The sequence below is a fragment of the Antedon bifida genome, chromosome 9, assembly GCF_963402885.1.
Source record: "Antedon bifida chromosome 9, ecAntBifi1.1, whole genome shotgun sequence".
Classification (NCBI taxonomy): domain Eukaryota; kingdom Metazoa; phylum Echinodermata; class Crinoidea; order Comatulida; family Antedonidae; genus Antedon; species Antedon bifida.
The window spans coordinates 10009195-10023429 of NC_136234.1; the positions used below are offsets into that span (position 1 = coordinate 10009195).

The 14235-nt window shown below is 33.2% G+C and overlaps 2 protein-coding genes across 4 annotated transcripts in view; both read left to right on the forward strand.

The window, feature by feature from the left end:
• Positions 1–14235, forward strand: part of LOC144852502 (mitochondrial 2-oxodicarboxylate carrier-like) — a 163414-nt gene that overhangs the window by 140882 nt on the left and 8297 nt on the right. The window contains exon 1 of one of the 2 annotated variants that reach the window (XM_078710343.1): positions 11639–11775. The exons of the other annotated variant lie outside the window; for it this stretch is intronic. The gene's annotated coding sequence lies outside the window, so the exon portion shown is untranslated. Of the gene's footprint in view, positions 1–11638; positions 11776–14235 lie in introns of those variants that run through there. 2 annotated transcript variants of the gene reach the window in all.
• On the forward strand, positions 1726–8705 carry LOC144852496 (sialin-like). Of its 2 annotated transcripts, XM_078710334.1 has the most exons (9): positions 1726–1828; positions 2393–2626; positions 2928–3015; positions 3353–3448; positions 6018–6124; positions 6512–6661; positions 6861–6993; positions 7124–7365; positions 7978–8705. In XM_078710334.1, exons 1-9 carry the CDS (start codon positions 1745–1747, stop codon positions 8131–8133), a joined length of 1290 nt encoding a protein of 429 aa, XP_078566460.1. In that variant the 5' UTR covers positions 1726–1744; the 3' UTR covers positions 8134–8705. The 2 variants fall into 2 exon arrangements, with proteins under 2 accessions (XP_078566460.1, XP_078566461.1); XM_078710335.1 differs by lacking the exon at positions 2393–2626.

Sequence of the window (14235 nt, forward strand, 5' to 3'; positions counted from 1 at the left end):
TCTGTTTTCTTGACTTACTTTTCAACTCGAAATTACGTTATACGAGCACGTCAAAAGTGCCAGGCTACGCACGTGTAAATTAAAAAAATATAAATGTTTTTAAACATTTCAACATTTTTAAACATGTTCAGTAATTTCGGTCAGTTGGTAGGTTGGTCGGTCGGTCGGTCTGTCTGTCGGTCTGTCAGTCTGTCTGTCGGTCTGTCTGTCGGTCTGTCTGTCGGTCCGGTATCGCTATGCATTGTAGCACGCGATTTAATGGCTGTTGGCCTTGTTTTTCGTTCAATGCAAACGTCACGGGGAAGTCCCCGAGTAAGGTACTTTAATACATTCTAATAACTGTACTCAATTAATGTAAATTTATTATCAATTAATAATTTTAAAAATATATTGAGCAAAACGTTGAATTGTATTATTTTGAATTAGGGTAAATGCTAAAACTTTACAACGGTGTTGTTTAAACCATATTATTACTACGGAAATTCGGCCTAATATTTACGGACGTACGGAAGTGAAGATAAAGGGTACTACACGCATCGGAAATACAGAACTATACGGACAATTATGATTTGGCCTAAAAATTGGCCTTAGATTATGAAAAATCTACCGGCAAAACGCAATAATTATGGACAAATCGATTTGGCCTTTGCAATATGCCTAATATTTAAAAGGAATGAATATAGGCTATATTATTTTCGCTTGTCAGTGAATTTTTTTAACGCAAAGTTCATGTGTAAATGCTTGATCCATTAGAGGTAATCTGTTTTTTTTGTATTATAACACAAGTTCATTTTAGATTTTCAGTAAATTACCAATGGTTTATGGTCAACACTCTAACTAATCCGTCACTATTCAATCAAAGTGTTATTATTATACTACTATATATTGTTGAAAATTGATTGCGTGATGAAAATGGATTGATAGTAAAACGTAACAAAGATACGTTCTTGTCTGGTTATTAGGTATTCATGCAGTGATAAAGCGGAGGATTATTTTTGTAACGTTCCATTTAAAATAAATTTTGTTACAAAGAAATACTTTGGTTGTAGAAAGGTCGCTGAATTAGTTGGCGCCAGCATTACTTCTTTTAACAATTTTAACAATTAAAGAAGTATTGTCCCTTTGACTAATTCCAAAAAAATTTTAAAAAAAGATTTCGAAAAAAAGTGGGTCATTTTGAAGTATCATAATAGTTATTAACTTTCACCAAAAATTAGTCGAAAAAAAATCATTTAACTGAAATACAGACGTTTTTTTTGTTATTTACTGTAGTATTAAAAAAAATGCTAAAGGATTGAAATGGAATGAATATTCTAAGGGACTACTGTATTTGAACCTAGCGTGATTGATCAAATCTACCTAAAAAAGGAGTTTGGAGAAATTAACCTTTTGAATCTGTAAGTATAAATAACTTAACGCCTGTGTAAATGTTTCGATCGATGTAAAAGTATCAATCAGCAGGTCTACTTAAAATTATATTTTATTCTCTTATATATGTCTTGGATAATCAATATAGGCCTATATACATGAACAGCTCTGTTTGGATGTTTTTGCACTTTAGGTCGGTTTCCTGTAGACATAAGAGGATCGATGGTGTCATAAAGTTGTGAATTATACACTGGCTATAAAAATAATAAGTCAACTTTTAAAGAAAATGAAACAGTATTTCCTATCAGTGGCATGTTGTTTCGTAAATATTCTGTCATATTGTACAAGATTGAACATAAACATCGCCATTTTAGAGATGGTTCGAAAAAACGATTCAACATTTACACTTGCGCCTTACAACGAATCCAACTTTAATTCAATTACAAATCGACCTAATCAAGTAAGTATTGTAGGCCTACGTATTTTTTTACATTTAATAATAATAATAATAAACAGTATTTAATATTCGCTCGCTAAGTGCTTTTTTTACTCAATGTATTTGAAAATCAGATGACAGATGATTTAAGTTAATTAAAGTTTTGTATAAATAAAATACAATCTCATACAAGTTAGAGAAAGGCACATGCGTTTTAACGCCGCGAAATATCGCTGATATATTATATATATCATATATTGATAGAATTTAGAATTAATGATAGGCTTAGAATTAATGTTCAATATATGATATATATATATATATATATATATTAGTCTAATGGTTAGGACATCTGCATATCAAGCAGGCGGTCCGAGTTCGAACCAACCGAGACTCGAACTCGGACCGTCTGCTTGATATGCATCTGTCCTAACCACTAGACCACTGGGGCTTTCGAATCATGGTATTGTCCAGGATAGCGACTCTTTAACATTCTCGGCGTGGTACGGCGATATATGAACCTGACCACTCTAGTAAGTTGTTATTTGCCCGATCTGTCCACTTACAAGAGGTTTCACTGTATCACAGATACCAACCTATGATTGGGACAGAATGACACAGCAGATGTTACTTGGAGCATTTTATTATGGATATACTGTCATGCAAATACCAGGAGGCATTCTGACGGTTAAACTAGGAGGAAAATGTATAATTACGTTTGTGATAATTTCGATGAGTTTGATCTCAGCTTTATCACCATGGGCAGCGAGTGTACATGTTGGTCTACTTATAACATTACGGATTTTGGACGGCGTTATTGAGGTTTGTTCAAACATTGCAAATTAATTCTTTATTTCAGATAAAAATATCCATAGAAAGAAAATATTATTTAAAAAAAAACCTATTAGGCCTAAACAGTATATAAATAATAGTCAATATTTGATTTATTTATTTATTGGTTGTTCACCATTTTTGTACCATTCTTCTAATAGCAGTGGAGCAATGCTGTCTACGTAATATTATTTTAATGTGTTTGTGGACTTTAAATAACCAAAGTCTTGACCATTAGATGCAATCTATTCTAGGAATGTTCTAATATTTATATTTGAAATAATTTATTTAGGGGATGGTGATTTCTGCTGTTTTCACTTTATTGAGCAAATGGGCTAGTGCCGGTGACCGAAGTATAATGGTATCGATAGTATTTTCTGGTATGCAATCATGATTTAAATATTAAATGCATCTGTGTTAATAGAGCGAAATTGTGAACAGACATCTGATTCATGGTGTATATTCATAAATGTTAACAGTGTCTTAGACCATTCCTGTAGTAATCTTCCTAAAAGTACATTATGATTGCTATAGAACGTGACGCAAGCATGACGTAGGCCCACCACAAGTAATTTGACCAATCACAAGCGATATTCGAACTGTCGTTTGTCATTGGTCAACTCATTTGCGTTTCGCTTACGTCCTTGCGTTGCGTCCTAGACACCAATATTTTTTTCCTGCTACGTCATATTATCCATGTTAAACACTATTTTAAAGGCAAGGCACTTGGAGGCGTGATTGCAAGTTATACGTCCGGACTGATCTGTTCCTCGTACAAGATTGGAGGATGGCCAATGTCGTTTTATATATACAGTAAGGAATTTCGTTTTCCTCAACATCAACGTATTTTGATATTTGAATTATTATAACAAATCAACCTAAACGTTACTAAAGTTAATAGACTATTAAATAATGTTTTTAATCATACACAATGTTGTGTGTTCATTGCAATAATTTTAATTGTAATATGTTGCTAGGCTATGGTATAGTGATTATGTCAACTACGTCACAACCAATTACCAGGCCTAAGCCAAACTCAATCCCTCGAATCCTCAAGTGACATTTCCATTTCCCTTTGATCTAAAACCGATGCAAGTCCAACATGCTTTTGTTGTTATTGTTATATGCATTATCATGCATATAACCTCTTGATTCTGTCAGGATCTTTATTTATTTATTAGGTTATATGCATTATCATGCATATAGTCTCTTGATTCTGTCACAATCTTTATTTATTTATTCACCTCCGCCAAGGAGGTATATGTAATCGGTAGCGTGTGTTTGTTTGTTTCTTTGTTTGTTTCTTTGTTAGCAGGATTACTCAAAAAGTAATTACAAGATCTTTACCAAAATGAAAATACAGATAGATATGTGGTCAAGGACCATTCCATTAAATTGGGACCATTTGGGACCATGGTCCCAATTCTGGACCACTTTTTAGTATACTTTTCAGACCTGCTAGTGTTAAAAGATAGGACAGAATTTTTCAAAAGCCGGCGAGCAGTCTTAAAGTAACAAGTAAACTAAAATTGCATTTTCTCGAGAACTACTTGTCCAAAAAACTTAATTTTTGTACAAGAGGCAAGAGTTATAATTTGTGAGTTGTAATTTTAAAACATAAATTGATTTAATGTCCACGTTTTTTGATGCGAGTAGTTTAAAAACCCTATTTCTTTTCAAATTCACTCGTTTGATTTTCGCGTTGCTGTTCTATTGTTAGTCAACTGAATCTATTGTTAATTGAAAGGCTTGTTACATAACCATTACACCAAACTCGCATACACATGCTTGTAGTGAAATTAGCCTTAATCACGAACAGCAAAGACACACACACATTTACCGGAGAAATCTTATGTAGAGCCCCTTTCTCACAGATGTGCCTGCAATATACCGGTATTATGCTGGCGTCGTGCCGGTATCGTTACCGGCATATACACATTCTCATCGGACTATCGTGCCGGAAATATAACCGGTATATACCGGCTTTCTGTGAGAAAGGAGTCGGGCATATTCGGCCAATTATCTTGATATCAGTTTCATCTAGCTAAGTCAATATTTCAGAGTATATTCCTTATGGCCAGGAATCGATGTGGTTATGTTTTCACGGTGCGCAATCAAAAATTACGACATTTCATGATATGGCAATACAATTACGTGCGTAGCGCATATAAAGCATGCGTGCGCGCTTAAAATTTTCAAAATTGTCAACATTTATTTTCGATGAAACGTCATATGTATGATTTATTATGAAATTAAGAGAACAAAAGTTGATTAAGTCATCATTAATTGAATTTTAAATTAAAAAAAATTTATTTCGACAATCAAAAAATTATGACATTCTTCGAAATAACAAACTTAACATTAACTTTCTTCCTTAAAATGTTCATATATTAAAGTTAAAAGTATATAGTTTGACAGTGCATCATTTTTTTTTAATTTTTAAAGATATCATCATTGTAAAAAATTATAATTCATTGCGGTATGTAATAATCTATCTGCACCAAAGTGGTTACTGCATAGTAAATACACGGAGAAATCTTTCTACAACTTTTAGTCAGTTTTGTATGGCTCAGTGGTTTAGGCTCGTGTCTATGGCATGCAAGGTACCGAGATCGAGTCTCACCTTGGGAAACGAAATGAGATTACTATACAGATCACTATACAGATCGGTAGGTCGGTCGGTCGGTAAACACTAACTCAAATTTGCGCACGCGACTGCAGCCATGTACTGTATATGGCCTTGTTTTTATTATCCGTAATGTTTGTTTAATTTTATTTCTTAGTGTATAGATTATACACATGATTTATAATGAAATCTAGATATAAAGTAACTTATGTCTTTATTATTATGTGGTTTAAACGCAGAGGGATCTTTGATCGGATTGTGATACCGGCTATTGTATTTGCGTTAGCAAGATCCTATCACATATTATAAATAATTAAAGATTCTGAGAAAATCAATCTAAATCTAGTTTAACTTATTTTTCTTTTTTAAAAAAGTCCTTATAATATTTATCCTAAAGCTCTGTCTACACTATCAAACTTATATGACAAACAACTGTGATGTGCCCATATATGGACATGTTGATGTCATGTTATACTACTGTACCATATTTTGGTATATCACTACCCCATATTTGGGCACATTACATATGTTTTGTCAAACTAGTTTGATAGTGTAGACAGAGCAGTCTTCGGACCAATTCCACCAAAATAGTTTAGATGCGAGTCATGAATAGTATATCTTATGGTTTGAATAATTACCGATCATGTTGTTGCAACGCGGCGAGTGTAGCAATTAAGATTGACTCTAGTTTGCATATTGCAATTCTTCTCTAACTCGGGTGTACTTGTGTATTTACATTTTCATTATGTGTTAAAGGTATGTTTGGAGCTGTTTTAGCAATTCCGTGGATAACATTCGTTTCAGAGTCACCGGCGGAGCAAGATGAATTTACATGCATAAGTAATACACCAAATAAGAATAAGGTATCTAATGTAATGCAAACTTTAGTTTCTAAATATAAGCAAACAAACAGTTTGCAAAGTTTGATCTAGTATACCCAGAGCTCTGTCTACTATAAAATGTGACAGAAGAATGTGATGCCATATTTAGGCACATCACTATTTTTTTGTCAAACTAGTTTGATAGTCTATATAGACAAGGCTTTAGAGACAATTTACGGTATCAAACTTTTGTTTGCAAGCATTTGTAGGGATATTAGAAAAAGAATTATTGGAATTCGTGCGATTCCACTAAACGATATATTCTGCGAGTTTGCTAGTGTAGACTGCGCATTACTTTTATACATACAAACATTTCTAGAGATATTAGAAAAAGAACTATTGGAAATACCTTCAATTACTTTTTTACAGTCTCGTGCGATTCCACTATACGATATATTCACGTCGAAGCCGGGTTGGGCCATTGCCGTTGCAAAGTTTTCTACTACATTTGCTAACAACTTCTTTCTAATTGAAGTACCTACATTTTTGTCGAACATGTTTGGGGTTAATGTAAACAAGGTGAGATATAAAAATGATAAAAATGTGGTTATAGACCTCATTTCTGTGACACGTTGGACAGATATAGCTTTGCTAAAACTTAATTCATTAAACTAGTTTTCAGTATGTGACCTATTCTGATAATCCAGTTAAAGCTGTAAGATTATCTAAGTCTCACTCATTTTAATTTGTTCTTATTATGTTATTGTTTATCATTTAGATTGGTTTGTTAACCTCATTGCCAAGTTTTATTGCAGCAGTGACTGGCTTATTGTCTGCTGCTGTTGCGGACTATATCATTCAACAAAAATACCTTAGTATTCTGAAAACAAGACATCTATTTGTTGTATTAGGTAGGACTAATCTTTTACAGTGCAGTTTTAAAACTTTAGTGGAATCTAAGCGGAAGTAATTTCCTCCACTTAGTTAAAACATTATTAAAAGTGTAAACTTTTAATTTTTCTAATGTCTGGTTTGAAACAGGTGTTGTCCTATCTGTTGTCGGTTTTATTCCACTTGTTGTCAATGATTGTAATGTATTGGCGGTTGAGATTCTGTCTATTGTGTTTTTTGCTGTGTATGGTTTCAATAGTGCTTCGGTTTTTCCAAACGCAATGGATATAGCAGACGAATATGCTGGATTTGTGGCGGGAGCCACACATACATTTGCAAGCTGCACCGGAATCATCATCCCGATTGTTACTGAACTTGTAATTAAAGAACAGGTAGGCCTAAATAAAACCACAATGGTAATTCGTAGTCTATTTAACCAATAAACAAAATAAACTTAGACCTTTACTAGGGCTAATCCGGAATCACTATAGATTTTTATTTAAAGAAAAAAAAATTAAGGTCAAAATATTCTAAATTTAAATTGGCCATATCAAAGTAATATTAAAGTTGTTCACTTTAAGTCGAAAATTCGAGCCAAAAACAACAAGTTTACGTAATTAACATGTACATTAGTTTGATTACATTTCGTCTGGAACATCGTCGCGAGCTAAAGTAAACAAAGATTTCAAACCACGAGTATGCATTAGCATTATGCTAATTTGGATTGTTTACAACTCGTCACTGTTGAGAAGGTGTTTTCACACAGATCGCGAGGAAGTTTAAGATTATGCATACAGAGTGGCCAAACAAGCGCGTTCCATTATGGGACATTTTTTGATCGAAAACTTTGTCTGGAAGTCAAAGTTATTTTTTGAACAAAAAAACATCTGTATTTCAATGATTTTTCGACTAATTTTTGGTGAAAGTTAATAACTATTATGATACTTTATCCATGAACGTGCTTCTCACCATGATAATTATGTCCATAAAATGTTTATTTTCAGAATTCTCTCGAACGATGGATGGTCTTATTCTTTTTAACGGGTGGAGTCAATTTACTAGGAATGGTGTATTTTATCATGTTTTCCGAAGCTGAACAGCAAGTTTGGTCAGAGCAAAAAAACAACAAAGATGAGAGAAGCGGTCTAATTATAAAATAAATAAATATCATATCATAACATAGTCACGAAACGAGAATATGGACTAGGCTATAACAATTTACATTATAACACCAAGATTGTCTAGCCAAGAACAAAATAAGAAAAACTGCAGAGACTTTAACGTAGCCGGGGAACAATGTTTTTAATATCTATTCTTTATCAAACTGTATAGGCCTAATACGGAATGTTGCATATTGTATAATAATCCCACGGTGGAACATTTAACAATGTAAATATCTTTTCCTATTTGAGTGAATTTAAAATGTGCAAAATAATGATTACGTTATTTTATATATAATTTATTATTCATAGCAAAACAAACAATAGACCCACCGAATGAACCGATAGCATTTTGTTTCTATTCAAATGGGAATGAGAGCATATAATTTGAGATAGATAGATCAAAAGTTCGATTATCAATGACTTAAATACTTAGCTCTCCTCCTAAAGGCCTGTTTAATTGTGTATACTAATACTGTATCATCTGTTTTGTTGTAAATAATGTATTGCTGTTGTTAATGTTTTAAATACGAATTAATACACATGGATAAAAAAGTTTAAAAATATACAAAAATGAAGGAAAAAGAAGGAGAATATTAGTTAATAACAAATTAAACATATATGCATATAAAAATACAACAACAGCAAATATTGCGAGTTGTGTCTAATCATGTTGTAAATGAATGGTTCTTTTTTCTATCGGCCTATACATGGTTATTTTGTAGTAATGAGAAAGGAAAGAACATTTCACCGACAGGACATTCGGCCGACAGGACATTCGCCGACAGGGCTAGGACATTTCGTCGAAAAACATGTTGCCGACAGACAATTGGCCGACAGACACTCGACCGACAGGACATTTTGCCGACACATTGCCCGACGCTATTTGTCTGCCCGGGTTTCTGCCATTAAAGGCCAATCTACACAGACGAGCCGTAACAGTGGTAAAATATAAAATTTATGTTATTCCCATGACCATTTACACACAACGTGTGGAGCGGACGGGCGGTTTCCGCTCATAGACAGATTCTAGGTGGGACAAGCTACGCGGTTTTTCGCTTTCCGTTACGTTCGTCAGTTATACTTTGCCGACATTTATGGTCATAATCAATACACTTATAAATATGAGTTTTTAACTGAATTGACAACAATGGTTTAAACTTAGACTAATATCTTTTATACATTTTTTATACATTGAAACCGTCCATTTGAAACATGCAATTCAATTAAACACATTATCCTTGAATAATAAATTGAGATATAGAAACAAGTTAAATATAGAAATGTTATTAAACTATCCTTCGTGAAAACTCCCGGTAGCGTCCGGTTGTTGAAGCCTATTCGGCAGTTTTTTACTAAATGAATTGCATAAAACGAACAATTAAATATCCATATAGCATTTATCATGATGTTAGCACGTAGTTGATGATTACATAATAATAATAACTTTATTGACTTTTGGATCACTGACAACACACTCATTATTGGTGCAGTCAACTTCAACTACATACAAATAAACATTACAAAACAAACACGTATGTATGTACACTCAACGATACATACATAGACATTAAATACAATAGTAAAACAAAACCAATGCAGTGGCTTTTCTTAACTTTAAACTTTAACTTTTAAAACTTTTAAAACTTTTTTTTTAGCAACAATGCAAATTAGCTCTTTTCTAACACAGATCTTTTTTCCCAGGCAACTTCAAGAAAATGTTTACAATATTTGTCAAATGCTGCCAAGACAGCTTTACTAAGATCCATGTTAATGTCCCCCCCTAAAACTAAAATTGTTTTTTCATTAACATTAGCATTTATAAAATATTCCCATGTTGCAGACTCATCCAAAATTTTAAGGTCTTTATTTAGCTTTACCAATTCAATCTCTCTTATACCAGTAAGAGCTTGGCAGTTAAATAAAAAATGTTGTATATTTTTTATTTCACCACTCTGACATATAGTGCAGTGGTCAGATATTTCTTTAGACCATTTACATGTTCGTCCATCAAGGGGTAAAGTATTCGATCTTAATTTAAATTAAAATTAATTAAATTAATTTTAAAAGCTTGAACCTGTGAAATTGGTTTTATCAAGGCTAGGACTTTCTTAGTGCGACACTGTCACAAAAAGTTATCCCGGCGTACACGGGCGCCCTCCTGCATGGAAAATATTACTGTTACTAAAGAACTTATAACACAAGAATCTCCTGTTCGTCCGAAGCGTGTAACATTTTCGAAATGCATTGTAGGATAGAATAGAGCTACTAGATGGCGCCATTGTGAGCCATAGAGTAGTGCGCCCTCATCAAATTAGAAAGTCAGGATCTTTGCTATACTGTAGAGGAGAAAGGATAATTGACATGTCAGGACATAAAAAAACTCTAAAAAAACATGAATAATAATAACCTAAATTTACTATTTGCTTTTATGCTAAGGATAAAAATATGTAGTTTGCGGATTTTATACCAATTTTGTTCCAATATTTTCTTTAAGTTTTTTCAATTAATATTTTAATTGTTATTATGCCCTTTATTAGGCCTATATTTGATTGATTTAGGTGTTTTCAAATAAAATAATATTATGCAAAACTATTTTGATTAACTAGTTTATTTTTGTAGTTGAAATCGTATATTTTTAGTTTTGAAAAGACTGAATTTTACTATATTTTGTATTAATATGGAGAACATTTTTTCGGATCGTCTTCTGAAAAAGGCAGTGGCTATCAAAGATGATCAATTTTATCCGGCCTCTAGTATGTTCCAGTTGATGCGTGTTACAACCGCTAATGTAGAAAACGCCAGCTAGTGTCGAAACAACCGTTAATGTAGAACAATCCACCGCTTATGTAGTAAAACCTCCAGCTTATGTAGAAACACCAACAGCTTATGTAGTAAATAAAAATCAACACCAGCTAATGTAGAAACAGTCAACAGCTTATGTAGTAACGAAAATTGCCTCCTCCTCTTAATAATCATACTTAGAGATGCAAATCATCAAAATAATATTTATATGAAATGTAAACACTTTTATAGCCTATGCATGTACGCTTGTGCCATGTTATGCTTTTAAAAAATTATCCAGTGTAGTATGATGACCGTGCCGGGTATTTTCTTTTTAATACCCTCGATGGAAAATTCCCTTGATCATTTTTTATATTTATTAATTTATATCTCCATCTTTTGACCTCGTGTTATTTCTTATTAATTGTATATGGCAATTGAAATAAAACCTTAAATCATACTACAAAAGTACACCGTAATTTATCAAAGTAGAAATGTGAAAGAAAACACGAAAGAGAAAAAAAACAAACTTTACAGTAGGTTCTACAGTATACAGCAAATAGTATCTTTGAATACAGAAATCCATGGAATAAAATATATAGAGGGCAGCAATCAGGAAATCATTTGTATATACAGTACCTGCAGTTTTTCAATATTTATTATAAATTTGACCGCAATTACCCACAGTAAAATGGAATAGCCCGTGCTATTCTTTAATAACAGGCAATACCTCAAGCAGCCAAATACAATATGTATGCCTCACTCTCAGTGACGTGCTGCAGCAAACCGCAATTGAGCTAGCTAGGCCTACCTGTAAAATAAAACCTGTTTTATCAGAATAAAAGCTAGAACTTCTTGGTAATTGTTTTTTTATTTTGCGTGGTTCTTATACTTACTTAGGCTAGCCTATAACCTAGAAAGAGGCAGCCTAGCCTAACTAGCTAGGCTTTTATTTAGGCCTAGGCCCTAGGGCCTAGCTAGTAGGCTAGGGCCCTGGCCTAGTGCTAACTAGGCTAGGCCTAGCTAGGTAGGCCCTAGGCCTAGATTCCCGGGCCTAATAGCCTACTAGAGAGGCCTACACTACACCGCATAAGACTTCATGGTCATATTTGGTCACTCACCATCACCGCCGCACAGCGGGTGAATGTTTTCAAATTAAATTGCCTATCTAAGCTCGAGAGATTCAATAGCACCCATTCTCGGCCTATCTAGTCCAGTATGAAATGTAGCGATATGATAAGTTGCATTTTTTTTTTGCTATATTTGGTAAAAATTGGATATGTTGTAGAATAGACATCACTGAATCCAAAAAGTATTTGCTCCATTTTTTTTTTCATTTGGACAAAATATTGTAAGTATATGGCATTAAAAGATGTTATCGAGATAGAAATTCAATCATAAAAGTAACAATAAATGCTCAAATAATATTTCACATCATTTTTGTAACTGAACAAGCCAAAATGGCCGCCATTATGCCCAAAATGGCTGCCATTTTATCCAATATGGCCATCATTTTATCTAAAATGGCCACATATATCAATCAAATATTTCTTTCAACTTTTATTCACATATATTTGGTAAAAATTAGATATGTTGTAGAATAGACATCACTGAATCCAAAAAGTATTTGCTCCATTTTTTTTCATACGCAAGGGGGATTGGCAGCCATTTAAAAATGGCCCCAATTTTGGACAAAATTGTTTCAAATATTGTAAGTTTATGACATTTAAAGTAATAACGAGATAGAAATTCAATCATAAAAGTAACAATAAATGTTCAAATAATATTTCATATTTGTGTAAAAGAAAAAGCCAAAATGGCAGACATTTCAACCAAAATGGCCGCCATTTTATCCAACATGGCTGCCATTTTGATCTGAAATGGCTACATAATCAAATTGTTTTTTTAAACTTTAATTAAATACATAGGCTATAACATAATGATATTTGTGTTTAATTACTTTAATTATTCGTCGTCATTTTCGCCATCACTATTACTGTCCGAATCGGATGTAGACAACAATGGTCATATGTTGATTTGATTTGAATTTATTTGGAAAATCATCATAAAAAATACATACAAAGTGATAACATATATTACAGACATTACAAATAATACATTTGTAAAAGATTTTCCAGGATAGCCCAAAAAGCTTATCAGCTTATTTCCATTGGGATCCTTTACAATCTAAAATAAAAAATAAAAACATTACAAAGTATTGCATTAAACACGTAAATATAACAAAAACAATAATATAAAAAACAAGTTAAATTAAAGGCTATGATTGACTTATATAGTTATTTGGTAGAACAGAAATGTGATATGTTTCTTAAAATTAAATTTGTTTTCTATTTGCTGAATGGAATGAGGTAGGTTATTCCATGCCTTTATGCATGTATAATAAAACGTTTTAGATATTTGACTATCAGATTTAGGAACTGAAAATCCATTGACACTACTTCTAGTCATATAATGGTGGTTAGATGAAACTCTTTTAAACTTTTCAGTTAAATAAGGTACTGATTTTCCATAAAAAATCTTATGAACATGATTAAGTTTGAGTTGGCAAATTCTATCCTCTAGACATAATTGACCGATTTGGTTCAGTTCATCTTTACCAATATGTGCACGATCATTTTTATTTAATATAAACCTAGCAACTTTATTTTGACTGGTTTAAAGTCTGTTATTCACGTCTGCTTCGCATTTACACATCTCGGTACATTATAGATCCATATATTGGCCTGGAGATGTGCACGTAGTATGTGCTGGTGCAACGCTCCAGAAGTTGGTGGCAATTTTTCCACACCTTGATTATTTGGCAGTGTTTTGAACCGCTGACACCCTTTAGTTCCAAGAAGACTGCACAGAAACTTCTCGCATCCTGCCTTCCCATTGAAAGATGGCACATTGTCTTCTCCGAGTTTGACTAGAGCTTCTATGATGTGAGGAGGTGACTTCATATACAATCTTAAAAGCTGTTTTTTTCCTGTGACCCGTAACATCACATCCAGTGATAGCATGGAAACCTGGTATTCCGGCTGCCTTTTCTGGTCCAAGGTGATCGTATATTGGTTGAAGAGTAATTCTTCTTCCTGTTTCAGCTGTGCCTGAGTGTTAAAATTCCTGTATTTTCCCCCAACTGTTGTAGGCGCCTTAGAATTAAAACAAACCAGTCGGTATCTTGCGTGAAGAAGTCGACTTCATTTCCTGGTGTAGATGCTATTTCAATGCCATGAGGGATCATTAGTGTATCTACCTCTTCTTGGGTGTTCACGTGACTGTTACAATAGGATGATTGATATCACCTCAGACTGG

Excerpts from the sequence above, each read along its gene's own strand:
- LOC144852496 (XM_078710334.1), top strand. The coding sequence starts at position 1,745 with ATGGTTCGAAAAAACGATTCAACATTTACACTTGCGCCTTACAACGAA. Across the intron at positions 6,662-6,860 it reads TTGGGGTTAATGTAAACAAG|ATTGGTTTGTTAACCTCATT; the intron begins GTGAGATATAAA and ends TTTATCATTTAG. Across the intron at positions 6,994-7,123 it reads ACATCTATTTGTTGTATTAG|GTGTTGTCCTATCTGTTGTC; the intron begins GTAGGACTAATC and ends GGTTTGAAACAG.